Source organism: Palaemon carinicauda, chromosome 24 (assembly GCF_036898095.1).
Source record: "Palaemon carinicauda isolate YSFRI2023 chromosome 24, ASM3689809v2, whole genome shotgun sequence".
Taxonomy (NCBI): Eukaryota; Metazoa; Arthropoda; class Malacostraca; order Decapoda; family Palaemonidae; genus Palaemon; species Palaemon carinicauda.
The window spans coordinates 65,341,374-65,361,516 of NC_090748.1; the positions used below are offsets into that span (position 1 = coordinate 65,341,374).

The 20,143-nt window shown below is 33.1% G+C and overlaps 2 protein-coding genes across 10 annotated transcripts in view; one reads left to right on the forward strand and one right to left on the reverse strand.

Annotated features, from left to right (window-relative positions):
* LOC137618132 (uncharacterized) overlaps positions 1 to 20,143 on the forward strand; it is a 478,676-nt gene that overhangs the window by 69,823 nt on the left and 388,710 nt on the right. The window lies entirely within an intron of this gene.
* LOC137618130 (uncharacterized) lies at positions 3,322 to 7,192 on the reverse strand. Its single transcript, XM_068348148.1, has 2 exons — positions 3,838 to 7,192; positions 3,322 to 3,395 (listed from the first exon to the last, which is right to left on the reverse strand). Exon 1 carries the CDS (start codon positions 7,176 to 7,178, stop codon positions 4,269 to 4,271), a length of 2,910 nt encoding a protein of 969 aa, XP_068204249.1. The 5' UTR covers positions 7,179 to 7,192; the 3' UTR covers positions 3,322 to 3,395; positions 3,838 to 4,268.

Sequence of the window (20,143 nt, forward strand, 5' to 3'; positions counted from 1 at the left end):
TTTTTTTTTTTTTTAAATGGTATGTTGGGCATGCTTAATAGAAGTGCCATGAATGCCTGGTGGTTTATCTAGAGATCGTCTTTTCCTTATCTGTTTCTTTTTCTTTTTAAAACTATCCTCTCTGCTGTCCCTTCAGTTGAAGTGGCTAGCCTGGAGGGTGTTTAGCCTTGCATGGTGTATCGGTTCCTCCATATTGACCAGTTTTTCCGACTTTTTTCTATTATCTATGGGTTTCATCAATCACTTTATTTATATTTCTGTACATATCGTTTTTGTTATCATTCATATCAATTCAGTTTTTAAGTATGATGTATCTTTTTATTACCATTAATTCTTATGTTGTCTGGAGACATTGGACGAAATCCGGGACCAGTATGTCCTAGATTTCGTCAATGTCGTCTACTCTATTGCAATATCGTGGTCTTCATGAAAATATTCAAGATCTTACAGTTGCGTCCACAAAGTATGATATTCTTTTGTGCTCAGAAACTTTGGTTTCTAATATGAGGCACTCATCAGAGCTCCTTATAACTGGTTTTAAGAAGTCAACAATTTTGAAACAGGATGCCATTCCTAGGGCCAGGGGAATGGCGGTGTATATTAGGGCAGAGTATCCTGCTTCTCATAAGTCCTGCTATGAATGCGGATGTCATGAGATTCAGGTAATAAAAATTTGTGGTAGGCATAACAACTTCTATTATTGTGTTTCATCTACCAGAATCCAGACATGGATGATTCTATCTTTGACTGTCTTCTTACCATTATAGCTAAGATAAAAGATGATAGAAAGTCCTCTTTTTTTTTCTTTGTTGGTGATTTCAATGCTTACCATAGGGAGTGGTTAAATTCTGTTTCTCCTACCGATAGCCATGACTTAAGAGCTTTGGACTCTGCCTCTGAATCAGGCTGTGAGCAAATCAGAAGTGAAGCTACTTACAGGTCTGGTAACTGCTTGGACATCGTATACACCGACTCCCCTGGTGTTATAACAAGTAAGGTTGCTTCTTATCATGCCTTGATTTCATTAGTAGTGAAGACTGAGCAACCTGTCCCTGATGTATCATACTCATGTAAGATTTATATGAAATCTCAAGCAGACTGGAATGACATTTTGAGTGATCTTTTTTGGCTTGAATTGGTCACAGTTGTATAGTCAACATAATTGATTGGCGTATAATTTCGCGCGCTAATGCTAAGGCACTGAGTGAAAGACAAACCACAGTTCAATGATGATTGTAAACGTACTCATTTGGAGAAGCAGGAAGCCTATCATATTTGGAAGGGTATCAGATCAGATTTGACTTGGAATAACTATACTTAGCTTAGCGCTTTTGCTCAGAGAGTTTATGCTTCAACTGAAAAGGTATACAATTTAACCATAAAAGAAACCCTTTCTGGTACAACTCAGGAACATAAGTGTTGGGATACTCTTAAATTTGCACTTTTTGGTGTAGATGCAACAGTTTCTCCTTTACTTAACCCAGATGGCTCTGTCACTCACTATCCAAAGGAAAAGGTAAACCTTGTGGCTGGCAGTAAGCATAGTAATAAGAAACTTGATCTTGCTCATTTCCCGAGGCTAGACTAACTAGCTCCATTGACGGACCTTGATGCTTATGGAGGTGTAAACCCAAATGGTATTTTTCCACTGTTTTTTTTTTCTTTTATGATGAGTGCATATCTCTTAGCTTCAAAGTTATCTGTTATTTTGCGGAAGGACGCAAGAACTGGAGCTTTTAGCACTTCTTGGAGAACTGGTAATGTTACTCCACTATGTAAATGCGGTTGAGGTACAGTTAAAAGGAAATGTCCTGTCGTCTCCAGTCCCTCTCTGTCACCTCCAATATCAATAGATTCCAGAATTTCAGGTTTAGAAGAGTTTGTTTTAGGGAGAGGTCAACAGGCAGGGGGTGGGGGACGACTGTGGCCCGGGAAGTACTTGTTTGTGCTGTAAGGGGTGTGATGGTAGGGGAACTACGAAAAATTATGGATAATTTCTCCAGATCTTAATTCTGTCATTAGAATGATTCTAACTTTTGTGTTATTAGCTATGCCATTCTCATGAAAAATCTTTCGTAAACACAAGCTAGGAGTCCTCTCTCTCTCTCTCTCTCTCTCTCTCTCTCTCTCTCTCTCTCTCTCTCTCATATATTCTCTCTCTCTCTCTCTCATATATATATATATATATATATATATATATATATATATATATATATATATATATATATATATATTTGAATATAAATATTTATATATGTATATATATAAATTTATGTATATATAGAGAGATATATATATATATATATATATATATATATATATATATATATATATATATATATATATATATATACATACATATATATATATACATACATATATATATATACATACATATATATATATATATATATATATATATATATATATATATATATATATATATATATATATATATATTTGAATATAAATATTTATATATGTATATATATAAATTTATGTATATATAGATATAAATGTATATATATATATATATATATATATATTATATATATATATATATATATATATATATATATATATATATATATATCTATATATATATATATATATATATATACATATACATATATATACATATATATATATATATACATATATATATATAGTATATATATATATATATATATATATATATATATATATTTGAATATAAATATTTATATATGTATATATATAAATTTATGTATATATAGAGATATATATATATATATATATATATATATATATATATATATATATATATATATATATATATATACATACATATATATATATAGTATATATATATATATATATATATATATATATATATATAAATATATATATATATGTATATATATAAATTTATGTATATATAGATATAAATGTATATATATATATATATATATATATATATATATATTTATATATATATATATATATATATATATATATATATATATATTTATATATATATATATATATATATATTTATATATATATATATATATATATTTATATATATATATATATATATATATATATATATGTATATATAAATATGGGGGGTGGTCTACATATGTAAATATAAAATCAATATGTAATGACCACGATCATATCATTAAACCTTGCATTTTAAGTGAAAAGGTAGAGATGGAAAAAATGCATTTTAAATATTTAATAAATTTAAATTTAAATGGTTACACATTTACGAATACATAAATTAAATTTATATAAATTTCACTGTAGCAGCTGGTGGTGGAATGACGTAAACGAGTCTTCGAAATGCACTATAAAAGAGATTTTAAGGTTCACAACTGCGAGGGCTTAACCTTCTTCCTTTCACTCATCCGCTAAAAAATACAAAGTAAAGGAGAATCAACCACGGGAAAAATCAGAACAATAAATACAACACTTTAAAGTAACTAAAATAAATCAACAAAAATTCAACACTAATCAAAATATGAATTACTGTAATCGCCTGACTAAAATCTACAATTTTCATATAAATCAAAATCTTGAAATAAACAAATCACCGAAAACAGCAATTAACTAATCACGAAATCACTCACGTAAAATTTTGCTCAAATCACCACTAAATCACCACAGCTCTCAATTTATCAGTAAAACAACTAGCAAATTTAACGAGTTGTCAAATACTTAAATTTATAGACTGCATAGAAATCACAGGTTCAATCTAGTAAGAATTTAATTAAAATACTTTAAATTATTCTCAAAACACTGGCATATAGAATATGTAACGCAAGAACAAGCATTAAAGCCCCTTATGCTTACCCTGTTGCGATATCAGTTCTGGCGAGTGTGGAAAAAATCATTTAACAGACGATCATCGCTAAGCAGCGTCCGGATCCCATCCTCGATGAATTAGTATGTACTTATTTCCATGGTAGAGGAAAAATCCATATTAGTTAATCCAGCGTTTGTATAAATCCTAAATTCCACTTGAATAATGGAAGAGAGGGAAAGAGCTGCTCCTCCTCACTCCCGAGTAAGGTTGCTGAAGACTGTGCTGTGTGAAAAAACTTCACAACGACGTTAACGGCAGGCAGATATAACTGGATATAACTACTGTATAGTAGTTACTATCTAAAAGCAAAGGGGCAATTAGCGACACTTCTGTATGCCAAATGTATCAATACTTAAATATTCAAATTAATAATTTGAAGTTTTTTCAATCTGCCCCCCGCGGATTTAAATTTAAATTTCTATACAAGACCAGATTGAGCTAGCTGCTTATTCTTCTCAGAACAAACCAAAGCAGCCCCCCGTTGAATTCTTGCAATATTGTCATTAGAAACAACATTAGAATCACTCTGAGGTACAAAATTTAAATCTAACTGATCAATATGAGAATCACTTAACCCATCACCTTTAACCAAAAGAATAACAGACGATATATCCCTAAAAACAACACTTTTATTACCCTTGACCAATTGTACTTGAACAGCCTCACCAAGAGAATTATAAATAACATCAAGAACTCTAGCTAAAGGGTAATTGGGAGCCTTAACCATTGAATCTTTTATCAAGACTATGTCACCTTTTGATATTTTAACGTGCTCCCTAGGGTAATATTTACCTCTGTATTTAGTTGCCTGATCTTGCAATCCAAATAAAAATTCATTGTGATAACTATTACGTAATTTCTCTTTAATATGAATTAAACGCCGAAAGTCCTTACCCAAGTCAGAAGAGTCATAATCATCAAGTTGACCTTCGTGATATATACATTCCATAACCTGTGTATCATATCCAAATTTCAAAAACTCTGGTGATAGCACCTGAAAATCATCATTCACATTCTGTTCCCTTAATGCGCCAAGTTCAGAAATGGGTTTCTTATTAGCGTAACATATGCATTGTTTAATTACATGAGAAAATTCCAGAAAATCTAGAATATTATTATGGATTGCTCCCTGTATTAACTTTCTTACCAGACCAACTCCGGACTCTATGATACCTCCAATACCACGATTCAGAGAACCACGAGGATACTGTGAAAATTCAGTGACATCGACACCCCTCTGATTGAAGAATTCCTGCACCTCACTTGCTTTCAGACATTCCTCAATCCATGTGAATGCACCACCAAGATTTGAGCCAGAATCTGAAAATACTTTGTTAGGCAAACCATAGTTGTAAACATGATTTTGAAAAGCCAATAAAAATCCTTTAGAATCAGCTGAAGTCACTATTTCAACATTAATCATGTGAGACCAAATACATTTAAAAATTACCCCATAGGTTTTAACTTTGTCACTTCCATACCTTGTGAAATATGGTCCAAAGTAATCAATGAAACATACAGAAAAAAACCTCTTTATGGGATTCACATTCCACTCTCTATAGTCATTAGCATTAACTTTAACTGGTCTACTATTAAAACGTTTACAGTAGTAACATTCATTCACAACCTTCTTAACTGTTGAAAATCCCTTGAGCAAAAAAAATGCCGGTTTCAATTTATGTAGCACATAGTAAGTACCCGAGTGATTAAACTTCACGTGAGTGTCCATTATCAGTATTCTACCGAAATCGCTATTATTACTAATGAGTATTGGAGTTCTCGACATCATACCTTTAGACATCTTTCCCATTTTACATTTTACTCTAAGAATACCATCAGTGTCACAAAATACATTAATTCTACTAACTAGCTCAGGAATACACTTTTTTGCTTTCCGTTTTGAAGTGAAAAAATCTTGTAAATCTGGAAAGCAATTCTGTTGATCAAGCTTTAGCAAATCATTACTGCATTTTTTGTAGCTTGCATCTAATAAGGCAATTGACTGCTGGCTCTTAGATTTTATTCTTAATCTTAATTTGTTTATGAAAAGCTTAACTTTCATTAGTACTTTAATTGCTTTGTCAAGTGAAGAATACTTAGTTAAATCAACAACTGTACCAACTGACATATCTTCAACACTTGCCTTATTTACAACCAGCTTCGGTATATCCACATCATTAATCATGCCTGGATTAGGAATTACAAGCCATTCTAGTAAATTTAAATCTTCCCGTAACATCTTGGGTCCGGTCAAGTAACAAGAGTTTCTTAACTTTGAGAAGGATACTAATCTAGTCGTGAAATCTGCAGCATTTTCATTTGATCCTACGTGAGCTAACTTCACCGAGTGTGTAGACTTACAGAGGTCGACAATATTTGCGATTCTATTATTTACATATACACTTCTCTTTTGAAGCTTTGTTCTCAAGTTCTCATAATCAGCTAGCCAACTTAAGGCAATCGTAGAATCTGAAAACAACATTATGTCATTAACTGCAATAGGCACAATACAAGAAGTGAGCATTTTATACAGATCAAAAGCCCTTTGCAATGCATACTCTACTGCTGTGAGTTCGAGTACAGGCATAGTTCGCCCTTTCAGATTTTTATTCAGAATCTTATTATGGGCAGATACGAAGGATACCAACTTTGAATCTCTCTCCTGCAAGTAAATAACACATCCAATAAAGTTTTTACTCGCATCACTCATTACAATTATATCAAAATTAGACTTTCTGCTACCCATATATCTTGGTATCTCTAGCCTTTCACCATTATTGAATTGTGAAGCTATGTTTCTCCATTCATTTAGCTGAGCACCATGAAGAGAAGTATCCCATTTATCTACATAATCAGACTGTAATTGCCTGAGGAAGATCTTACATCTGTTTAAAACAGGCAAGTTAGTATTATTCAAATCAAATATACTCATTACTGAACTCAAAATCTGCCTAAGAGTATTGGCTTCAACATTTAATTTAACACATGTGGCCTTTAGTACATCATTATATCTGTCCCAGCACATGCCAAGAATTTTAACCTCTTGTGGAGTCTCTGTGCCAACTTTACAGTCAATGTCACGCTGAAATTGAGAATAATTAGTAACATACTGCTGCAATGGAAATTTATGCTGCTCAAATATTGTACTGGCTTCCCTGTGAACCATTTCAACTTCATCTTCATCTGCACAACCAATTAGAAAATTATCAACATAACTGCCTTGGAAGATTCTTTTTTTCAATTCCTGAATTTCTTCAGTATCACCATCTGTCTCCAATATTAGCATTTTATAAAGACAGCACTGCAATAGATATGGAGAAACAGACATCCCAAATATTACTCGCTTTGAGCGACACACAACTGGTGTAAAATCTCTAGATTCAACATCCTTAAACCAATAAAAGAGAAATTTTGAGGAATTCTCATCATCAATGGCCAATCTATGAAAGGCTTTTGAAATATCAAATCCAAGTATAAACTTGTCAAACCTCATCATGGTCAATGCATCACTTATTTTAAAATTCTTGTTATAACCTGGGTGAATACATTGATTCAGACTAATGCCTTTACTGCCATCATGTCTTTTTTCTGCAAGATTCGCCATGTAAATAACTCTTACTTTCGTAGTATCTCTTTCTTCTTTAATTACAGGACTGTGGCTAATGAAGAAATATTTTGGAAATTTCCTTTTATATTCTTCAAAATCTTCAACTTTTTCAATGATTCCCAAATCAATTTGTGACTGGAAAACTTCATCAATTCGCTTTAGAACATTACTGTTCATGTATTTCTTCTTCAGACTGCACAGAACCTTGAAAGCAAGTCTCTCATTTGATCCAAGAAGATCTTTATATCTAGTCAACCAAGGAATTGGTACGACATAAAATTTTTCAGAATCTCTGTAAATGTTGCATAAAATAAAATCTGTCACTTCTTGCTCAGTTTCATTGGTAACATATTCAATAGAATCCTCTTCTTCCATATTTATGAATATCTTACAATTATGACCCAACTGAGAATAATCCGCAACCTCTGCTATATCCGACAGGCTTTCAAAATTATATATTCGATCAAGTGTTGGCACTTCATAGTCAAATCCATCAGAATCAATCTCCATAGTGCCAATGTATGAAGTAGTAGATTTTGTTTCTTCAGAAATCTTCCTACGAGACATCAAAGATGTATCTACTGCATCGGAAAGATTCTTTATCCAGTCAGAAATAGAACCAATTAATATTAGTTTATCATTAATTCTGTAAAAGGAAGTCAGTCTGTCTTTTTGACCTAGTACTCCACTTTCCATGCTCATCACACAATGCCAATCCTTTGCACCTATCAGTAGCTTTATATCATCAATATCATGAATTCTGTTTACATTATTGAATTTATCATAAGCAACCTCTTTACCATTCTGTCTTAGCAGTTCTATTAATTTATACATATGAGGAGCTTTCATCTGAATTTTAATCTTAGGAATACAAATACAAGTAATTTCATAACTTACATCACCAATCTTAAAAGGAAAACTCACTGACTTGGTACAAATCTTTTGATTAGTATTAATCCCCTTGATAATCAAATGTATCTTAGGATCTACTATCTTTAAATTCAAAAAATCTGCTAAACTTTCCTCAATAAAGGAATTCTGGCTACCCGAATCCAAAACTGTATCCACTTTAACACGATCATATTCAGTCGTCACTGTTAGTAATGGTAATAAAGAATCAACAATATCCAAATGACTAGATGCTGTAACAGTTGATGGTATTTCATTAACACTCTCGATAACATTAACCACCTTTGTGGTAGTTTGCTTACTATTACCAGAATCTGTTGGCTTTGAACTACACAAAAAACTCCAGTGTTTACCCTTTTTGCATTTGAAGCATACACCTGACGTTTGAAATCTACACTCATTACTATTATGACCTGCTTTTAAGCATTTAAAGCACTTGTGCAATTCTTTCAATCGCTTTATTTTATCAGATACTTGCAAGTACTTTGTACAACTGGCAATTTTGTGATCTTTAGCATTACAAAGCATACATAAACTCCCGGTTAAACTAGTATTCAAACTAGTAGTCAAAACTGCGGTTTTACATGGACTTTCTTTACTAATGTTTAATTGAGCGTTATACCTGCTGCAAGCTTCCAAAAATTTACCAGTGACCTCATCTAAAGTAGGATGAGACTTATTTGTGATCGCAACTATGATATCTTGAAATTTAGTAGGCAATGAAGACCACACAAAATAAAGCATAACAGTGTCCAAATCAATAGCATTATCTATCACTGCATCAATCAGCTTCTTAATATGAGCATAAAAAATATATGGATCATCCTTGCCCCAAACAAACCTCAAGTCAGTTAACTCTTTAATGAGGACAAACTTCTGAGGCATTTCATCAGCAAATGCTGCGATCAAAGTTTGTTTAGCCTGACCAAAAGTTTGCTGGGACACATTTATAGAACTAATCATAGCCTTTGCTCTACTATGACATTGCTGCTCAAGTAAATTATACCTCTCGACTTCATTTAAATTATACGGAGCAGTCAAGTGTTCAAAAACTTCAAAAAATCGCTTACATGTAAATTTATCTTCCTTAGAATCTGCATAATACCAAGGCAAATTCAACTTGGGCAAATCAATTTTAGTTCTGCAAGGAGTTTTATTATCAATCTGTACGGAGAGATTATCAAGTCGAGATTGCATTTTGTTTGACAGTAATTTAATTTTACGATGATATTCCTCACATTCAGAATCCTGCCTATCCAAATCCTCCTGCGGAACTAAGGAGTCCAGTCTAACTTTAGTCAAGATCAAATCATCCAAGGTCTGCAATCTTTGACTGTAATCACTCAGAAAACTCAATTCTGTTTGTAATTCAGCTTTATCTAAAGAATCAACAGCATTACACAATTTAGTATACAATACACTAACCTTACGGCGTATAGTAGTACGTTCACGTTTTTCCGATTCCGCCATTTTTAACTAACAGAAAACACCGCACAAATCAACTTTCAAATAAAAAATTAACACGTATAACGCGAGAGGAGGGGGACCCGGACACCGCCCAACAAGAAACGACCAACATTCCACACCAGTGCTTAAAAAATATTAATCCAAAAGTTCGAAGGACCAAGCGGAAAAATGGGGGGTGGTCTACATATGTAAATATAAAATCAATATGTAATGACCACGATCATATCATTAAACCTTGCATTTTAAGTGAAAAGGTAGAGATGGAAAAAATGCATTTTAAATATTTAATAAATTTAAATTTAAATGGTTACACATTTACGAATACATAAATTAAATTTATATAAATTTCACTGTAGCAGCTGGTGGTGGAATGACGTAAACGAGTCTTCGAAATGCACTATAAAAGAGATTTTAAGGTTCACAACTGCGAGGGCTTAACCTTCTTCCTTTCACTCATCCGCTAAAAAATACAAAGTAAAGGAGAATCAACCACGGGAAAAATCAGAACAATAAATACAACACTTTAAAGTAACTAAAATAAATCAACAAAAATTCAACACTAATCAAAATATGAATTACTGTAATCGCCTGACTAAAATCTACAATTTTCATATAAATCAAAATCTTGAAATAAACAAATCACCGAAAACAGCAATTAACTAATCACGAAATCACTCACGTAAAATTTTGCTCAAATCACCACTAAATCACCACAGCTCTCAATTTATCAGTAAAACAACTATACTCTATCGGATCCTTTAAGGCGAACAAGGCTGGGTTTGGGCCGGGAGCGGCGATGCCATATCAAATATTACCATCACGTTGTATGGTGTATGGAGGCAGCATAAGTTAAAAAAATGTAAATATAATTAATTAATAATAAATATTCGCAATTATTAAATGCCCTCGTAATTTCTTTACTTTTAATAACAATAAAATTACACGTTTCTTCTTAAACGTGGCAGAAAAATTTTACAGCGCTGCCACATCCTTCTCAGGCGTTAAGCTGACCTCGGGGTATGAATATGTCAAACAGCGTGTGTCTCCATAAAGACGGCTCAACCAAAACAGTCAGTCATTAAGGAGTCTGTCGCCCTACCAAGAACATGGAAGGAAGTCCTCGTTATACAAATAAAAAAATGTTACATATTTTTAATATAAAAGATATGCAGAAATAAATCTCTATAATCCTGGCATTCTTGTGTATCGTTATCAGTATAACATTCATGACTCAAAACTATCATCTATTTGTTTTGATAAATCCTTACAAAGACTATGAAACACAAATTGATATTTTCATCAGGTATGACACTCAAGCAAAAGTATCCTATATTTTGAAGATAAAAACGTGCCAAACCTAAAACAAAATATTCAAAGTAAATTGCAAAGCTAGAACAAAGTCCATAGAAAGAAGGCATGAGAATATAAAAAGAAAGTGTATCGGATACTCTTAATGAAGATAATTGGGCGTCTATACTACGTATAGATAATATATTTAATTGTTGTCGATAATTCTGTGTAACCCATGTATCTTTGACACTATTTCAGTTTACCTGCCTAAATTTACACAGGATCTCTCTCTCTCTCTCTCTCTCTCTCTCTCTCTCTCTCTCTCTCTCTCTCTCTCTCACTCTCACTCTCACACACACACACACACACACACACACACACACACACACACACACACACACACACACACACACACACACACACACACACACACACACACATATATATATATATATATATATATATATATATATATATATATATATATATATATATATATATATATATATATATATATATATATATATAACAAATGGTAGAGCCTCCACGAGATGGAATTTGTGAGTGTAGGTAGATAAATTCACACATACGAGTTGATTAGAGAATGCGAAACTCAGTAGTATGGGATAATCCCTAGAAAGGTCCAGAATATTGCCCCAGGAGACATTCGAGCGCAGGGATTAAAAGGGTAAACAGGAGCGGTAGGCCTTTAAACACTCCAGAGAAGGACATTTGGCAACGTAGGAGACAACGCCCGGATTGCCATGAAGGAGCCGATGGAGTATAGCAAATTTAACGAGTTGTCAAATACTTAAATTTATAGACTGCATAGAAATCACAGGTTCAATCTAGTAAGAATTTAATTAAAATACTTTAAATTATTCTCAAAACACTGGCATATAGAATATGTAACGCAAGAACAAGCATTAAAGCCCCTTATGCTTACCCTGTTGCGATATCAGTTCTGGCGAGTGTGGAAAAAATCATTTAACAGACGATCATCGCTAAGCAGCGTCCGGATCCCATCCTCGATGAATTAGTATGTACTTATTTCCATGGTAGAGGAAAAATCCATATTAGTTAATCCAGCGTTTGTATAAATCCTAAATTCCACTTGAATAATGGAAGAGAGGGAAAGAGCTGCTCCTCCTCACTCCCGAGTAAGGTTGCTGAAGACTGTGCTGTGTGAAAAAACTTCACAACGACGTTAACGGCAGGCAGATATAACTGGATATAACTACTGTATAGTAGTTACTATCTAAAAGCAAAGGGGCAATTAGCGACACTTCTGTATGCCAAATGTATCAATACTTAAATATTCAAATTAATAATTTGAAGTTTTTTCAATATATATATATATATATATATATATATATATATATATATATATATATATATATATATATATATATATATTTGAATATAAATATTTATATATGTATATATATAAATTTATGTATATATAGATATAAATGTATATATATATATATATATATATATATATATATATATATTTATATATATATATATATATATATATATATATATATATATATATATATTTATATATATATATATATATATATATATATATATATATATATATATATATATGTATATATAAATATAAATATATATATATATATATATATATATATATATATATATATATATATATATATATATATATATATATATATATATATATATATATATATATATATAAAGAGTGTGATTCTAGATGCAGAAAGTGTGGTGGTTAGATTAGGTTTTTAGAGTGGTTACGAGAAAAGAGTCATTTTGTTTGAAAGTAATTCAATATCGATTCATCAGTATCATAATTTTTTTTAGTAATGATTCCAAATTATAATTACGTTGTATAAACCCATATGTTGTCTTATATAATATCCCAACGGAAATTTTATTCGCTAAAATAATGAGTTTTAGAATAATTTGTAAAAGAATTTCTGACAGAAAAACCTTACTCAAACACAATTCCATAATCCAATAACAATTCATTTTCTCAAGATAGCATATCAATAATTGGTTTGAAACAATTCAGCATATATGAGCAAGTATTTCAGGGAAGATTGTGTGGGAAGTCAATCATCTGAGACCAATGATAATACAAATCATCTTCATATTACTTTATATATTCTCCTACTATGAGATTCAGGGCCTCTGTAACACGGTTTTATCGCAATAATTTTTTATCTATGAATTTCATAAATATAACGCTTCTTCAGAATGCACATTATATCTACACATAAATTTTGATTATATTCTGTAGTACGTAGGTTGAATAAATTTGGTACTTTTAATGTAAAAGTGACGTTTTTTGAAGACGGGCCAACTTACTCAGAGAAAAGCTTTCGAACGCACTCGTTACGTAACTTATGACGGCATATCCTCCCTCTTTCTCGATCGATGATTGGCTATACGTAACGATGGCTATACCTCTGCCAACAATGACACAAAAGTTTAAATAAAAGCAAAGCAGTACACCTTTATGAACTCTGAAACCTCTCCACTGATAATTGTCATAATGAACAAACCAACAAAATATGTTAATAAATACAAAAACACTTTGATTATTAGTCTAACTCCCAAAATAAGTTTCCTAAGAAATAACAGTCTACTTTATAGGTCACAATCAGATTGATAAGGTGTAGGGAATAGTTGGTAATTTTCAAAAACGTAGTAGACAAGCTTGATTTGATAACTGCTATATCCAAAGTCAAGCAATTTTTATTTATTGTCTATCTACTTACCTATTTACTGTAAAAAAAAAAGTAAAAAAAAATAGCCGGTACCGTATTTTGTCTTTAAACCTTCACCAATAATCCTCGTCAGAATGATGACTTCATGTGGCTCCACCCACTTTGGCCTCGTTACAATTCTGGATAACACTGAAGGTTATCATGGGCATTGTTGGATCAGAAAATTTAATTTCTGGCTATAAAAACTCATTTCTCGAGTAGTTGTAAGAAGTGCTAAATGATCCTCAAGGATCCCAGCAGTTGGCCTAAACGTTTAATTCATGTATACTATTGTTGCGGCACTACTACTACAGTAGTATTACTACGATAGCACAGATACCTCACCCACATTTATGTATCGTTCCGCCATGCATAACGTCTTTGTCATGTTTTTTTCACTGTGCAATAAGCCATGGCCTCCTCAGAAATTAAGTTTAACATTAGATGATAGGTTATTTCATTAAGCTGACAAATTATGGCAACTGGGTATGTTATTGCCGATGTTGAAGCTAAAGATGAAATATGGTATCATTCCTTCATTGCATTATCATCTTTACTACTATTTGTTTTGCTACATGTAGTAATTATTTCAAAGGATAAATGAATTATGTTCACTTTACTTCTATAAATTCCCATTAGATGTACAAATAAAACTCCTAAAACTATTCATGATTTATTTACAAAATGCAGTCATGCCCAAAACATAGCCAACATGGTCGTACGGCCTAAGAAGAAGAAAAAAAAATTATGTCGGATGATCCGTTGGTCTGATGGAGAGTTTAGCAAAAAATTCTTATTTTAACAAAAATAGTTATATAAAGACTGTTTACATACTATCTCTCTTTTTCTGTCTCTCTTGGTGGCATAGTGAATAGTTAATGGAAATGTTCAAAAGTCTGAATGACATTATAAGTGTTATAATCATGTTACGCTAAATACAAATCAGACCATAAACATTGGTTTTAAACTAGAAACTGAATAATTACCTATTCAGGCTATAGTAAATATAGCCACGGGCTTTTTCATGACTGTATAAAGTTGCAAGTCGTAAGACAAATACAGTTTTGCACCCACGGGGGCAATGCCAAATCCTGAGAGCCATTCTTGACTGTTATGGGTTTCAGAGCCGATGGAACATGGTGAATGGGTGTCTGGTGGATGGGCGGGGCAAAATTTTGTCAAAAGGTGTTTACATTGCTTACGTAATGAATGTTTTCGACTCTTGGCTCGTTATCACTGGCCATGGCGTTGGCTAGATCATTTTTACTCTATAAAAATTAAAACTATCGGGTTTAGGTTATTGATAATACTGACAAAATTTGTGTGTGGTTGTAAAATATACATATGTCAACTTTCAGCTACATCCGATGCATTGATAAGGAGCAAAGTCCAAAAAACCGTGTTACAGAGGCCCTGAATCTCATAGTAGCTAATGATATGTAATGTTAGATGTATTCATAACTTTTGGTTTCATTAAGTATTTTTTTTTCTAAAGATACGGTTTACATTAATGTAAGAAAGTGTGAGCCACCAAATTCTAATGTAGTTTTTAGATTCTATAGAAAAGTCACTTAATGCTTGAAATATTGCATGACAGAATCCTTAGGCATTATCTGTCATAGTTACTGATTACATGTTAATGACTCTCTCTCTCTCTCTCTCTCTCTCTCTCTCTCTCTCTCTCTCTCTCTCTCTCTCTCTCAAAAGTTGACTTAGTTAATGCAATGGTATTTTCTGTGAGGGTTCTCTAATTAAAAGTGATATGCTAAAATGATATCATTATATGCGTGAAACAAGCACTCTGTGATTGGTTAACTCATAAAACCATAGCGCATGGCTAGAGTAAGGTTTTGGAGAGAGAACGAACGGACAGAAAGAAGTAATGTTCATATATGCTGAACTGCTGCATAGCAATGGTTGCTATGCTATCTGAAGAAAATGAATTGTTATTGGACTCGTGAAATGTGCATGAGTAAGGTTTTTCAGTCTCACCAAAATTTACAAATTATTCCAAAAGTCATTATTTTAGAGAAAAAATTCTTCTGGTAGAATGTTATATCGATTAACGCAACACATGGGTCTATACAACGTAATTATAATTTCGAATTATTGCCAAAAACATTATGATACTGATGAACGATATTGATTAGGGAGCCGAAGTCATTACGTCAGTTAATATGGCAACGGCTACCCTGGTTATACACTGTTCGGAAAAATCCTCGTGCGGACTGGCTGCTTTCAGCATAACGCAGAGTTGGTTTCCTACTACTCTGATGACAAAAATACATAAAGCGTGATAAAAACCACTACATTTCAGATAACATACTGCCCTTATGCTATTCATATGGGATAATAACTGGAAAAGTCTAGTTAAAGTGTGGCTGTGTTAAAACACTGGTAAAGTCCCAAGTCTGTCAGCACATTAAGCAGTTGTTGTGAATCGGCACGTGATAATTTGACATGAGACATTGGTTCCCTGTTACTTTCAAATAAAATGCTTCCTTCCCAGTAACAAAACGCTTCCCATGCCCTACCCCACCATTGATGCCTTTAGAATCACACTCTTTCGATATATATATATATATATATATATATATATATATATATATATATATATATATATATATATATATATATATATATATATATGTATATATATATATATATATATATATATATATATATATATATATATATATATATATATATATATATATATATATATATATGTATATATGTATATACATAAATATCAACACAACATCGTGTTCAAATAGAAATAAATTTCTACCTCATACTTGGGATCGAATGCTAGCCCCTTCTAATGAAAGGCCAGGTCACTTCCAACCATTCCACGAGAGGCCATAAAAGAAGTCGGAACCTAACTGCTAATCTGCAGTTCAGGATTTACCCGGCGAGACATCAGTCTCTTACCATATATATATATATATATATATATATATATATATATATATATATATATATAATCATCATCTCCTCCTACGCCTATACGGTAGACGCAAAGGGCTTCGGTTTGATTTCGCCAGTCGTCTCTATCTTGAGCTTTTAAATCAATACGTCTCCATTCATCATCTCCTACTTTACGTTTCACAGTCCTCAGCCATGTAGGTCTGTGTCTTCCAACTCTCCTAGTGCTTTTTGGAGCCTAGTTGAAAGTTTGGTGAGCTAATCTCTCTTGGGGAGTACGAAGAACATGCCCAGACCATATCCATCTACCCCTAACCATGATCTCATCCACATTTGACACTCGGGTTACCTGTCTTATAATTTCACTTCTAATCCTGTCCTGCCCTTTACCTCCTAATATTTTTTGAAGGCTTTTCTCTCGATTCTACAATATCTGTTGGATAGTGTTTCATTGTCATATCATGACTTATGTTCATACCGTAACACTAAACTGATATATATATATATATATATATATATATATATATATATATATATATGTATATATATACATATATATATATATATATATATATATATATATATATATATATATATATATATATATATATATATATATATATATATATATATATATATACTGATTTTTAAAGGAAACTTCACATAATTTCATTTCCAAATTTTACATAACCTACCTATTTTTCAACCTTTCATCTAACTTAAATTCTAAAGATCCTTTATTAGAGATCATAGTCCTAAATGTTTAAGTGATTTCACCTCATTAATCCTAAATCATTCCAGTATTTCATCTTCCAATGCATATTCCATTCTCCTGATCTCTGCCTTTCTTCTATTTATCTTGAGTCCAACTTCATGTGATATTCATGCAATCTGGTAAGCAGGTTTTGCAAGTCCTGTGGTATACTGCTAATAAGGACAATGTAATCAGCATATTCTAGGTTAGCTAATTTCCTGTTACTTATCCATTCCAATTCTTCTCAATCATCCCCAACTGTTCTATGCATTACAAAATCCACGGGGAGGATAAACAACATAGGTAACAACACATTCCCTTGGAGTACTCCTCTGTTCACTGGAAATTCATTTGATAAGATCCAGTAACATTAACTTTGCAAATGCTATGCTCATGAATATACTTAAATCAAATTGACATATTTAAGAGGAACTTCATGATAATGTAGGACACTTATAAAACTGGCCGGTGCACACTATCGAAGTCTTTCTGGTAGTTCACAAATGCCAACAAAAGTGGATTTTTATATTCTACACATTGATATACCACATTTCTTATAATAAGGATTTTATCAGTACAACTTCTACCTTTTCGAAATCCAGCTTGTTCATCTCAGATTTTCATTAGTCTTTCTCTCTAGACTCTTCAGAATGAGCATACTGTGTATATTCATGAGTACTGACGTAAGTGCTGTCTCTGAAATTATTGCCATTAGTCAGATCATGTTTAATTGCCATTTTCCCCAACACTTCTAGCTCACATTCATTAGGCTTTGGCTCTTCATGCCACATTCTACAAAATAATCTCTTTAGTATTCTGGGAGTCACATCATTTTCGGCCAATATCATCTCAGTAGTTATACTGTGTATATTCATGAGTACTGACGTAAGTGCTGTCTCTGAAATTATTGCCATTAGTCAGATCATGTTTAATTGCCATTTTCCCCAACACTTCTAGCTCACATTCATTAGGCTTTGGCTCTTCATGCCACATTCTACAAAATAATCTATTTAGTATTCTGGGAGTCACATCATTTTCGGCCAATATCATCTCAGTAGTTATTCCATCGTATCCAGGCACTTTCCATATCTTTAGTTTTTAAATGACAACTTCGACTTCAAACACAATGATATCATTCATGGGCACATCAAGGTCCTCCTCAACTTTAGGTATATCAGTCAACTTATTCTCTTCATATCCTCTATCCATGACCTCACTAAAGTGTCCCATTCAACGTTGCCTTTCTTGTTATAACAGATCCATCCCTCTTTTTAAAGAGTATGTGCTTCTTCTTTGCCCCAGTAGATATTTTATTAATCATTCAATTAGCAATTCTTTCATCATAGCCTCTCATTGTATTCATAACTTCGTCAGCCTCATCTGCTTTCCTGTTTAAATACTCTCTCCAGTCATTCATGGCTTTTCTTTTTACTTCACTATTGTTACGCGCCCGTTATTGTGAGTCCAGCCTTGCTTTAGGAACTCAGGGCAATAACAAAGGAAGAGAATAATGAAAAGGTTGCCAGTCGGCAATAAGACAAGGAATACCGACAAAATAGATATATTTACATATATACATACATATACCAAAGGCACTTCCCCCAATTTTGGGGGGTAGCCGACATCAACAAGAAACAAAAACAAAAAAGGGGACCTCTACTCTCTACGTTCCTCCAGCCTAACCAGGGACTCAGCCGAGTTCAGCTGGTACTGCTAGGGTGCCACAGCCCAACCTCCCACATTTCCACCACAGATGAAGCTTCATACTGCTGAGTCCCCTACTGCTGCTACCTCCGCGGTCATCTAAGGCACCGGAGGAAGCAGCAGGGCCTACCGGAACTGCGTCACAATCGCTCGCCATTCATTCCTATTTCTAGCACGCTCTCTTGCCTCTCTCACATCTATCCTCCTATCACCCAGAGCTTTCTTCACACCATCCATCCACCCAAACCTTGGCCTTCCTCTTGTACTTCTCCCATCAACTCTTGCATTCATCACCTTCTTTAGCAGACAGCCATTTTCCATTCTCTCAACATGGCCAAACCACCTCAACACATTCATATCCACTCTAGCCGCTAACTCATTTCTTACACCCGTTCTCTCCCTCACCACTTCGTTCCTAACCCTATCAACTCGAGATACACCAGCCATACTCCTTAGACACTTCATCTCAAACACATTCAATTTCTGTCTCTCCATCACTTTCATTCCCCACAACTCCGATCCATACATCACAGTTGGTACAATCACTTTCTCATATAGAACTCTCTTTACATTCATGCCCAACCCTCTATTTTTTACTACTCCCTTAACTGCCCCCAACACTTTGCAACCTTCATTGACTCTCTGACGTACATCTGCTTCCACTCCACCATTTGCTGCAACAACAGACCCCAAGTACTTAAACTGATCCACCTCCTCCAGTAACTCTCCATTCAACATGACATTCAACCTTGCACCACCTTCACTTCTCGTACATCTCATAACCTTACTCTTACCCACATTAACTCTCAACTTCCTTCTCTCACACACCCTTCCAAATTCTGTCACTAGTCGGTCAAGCTTCTCTTCTGTGTCTG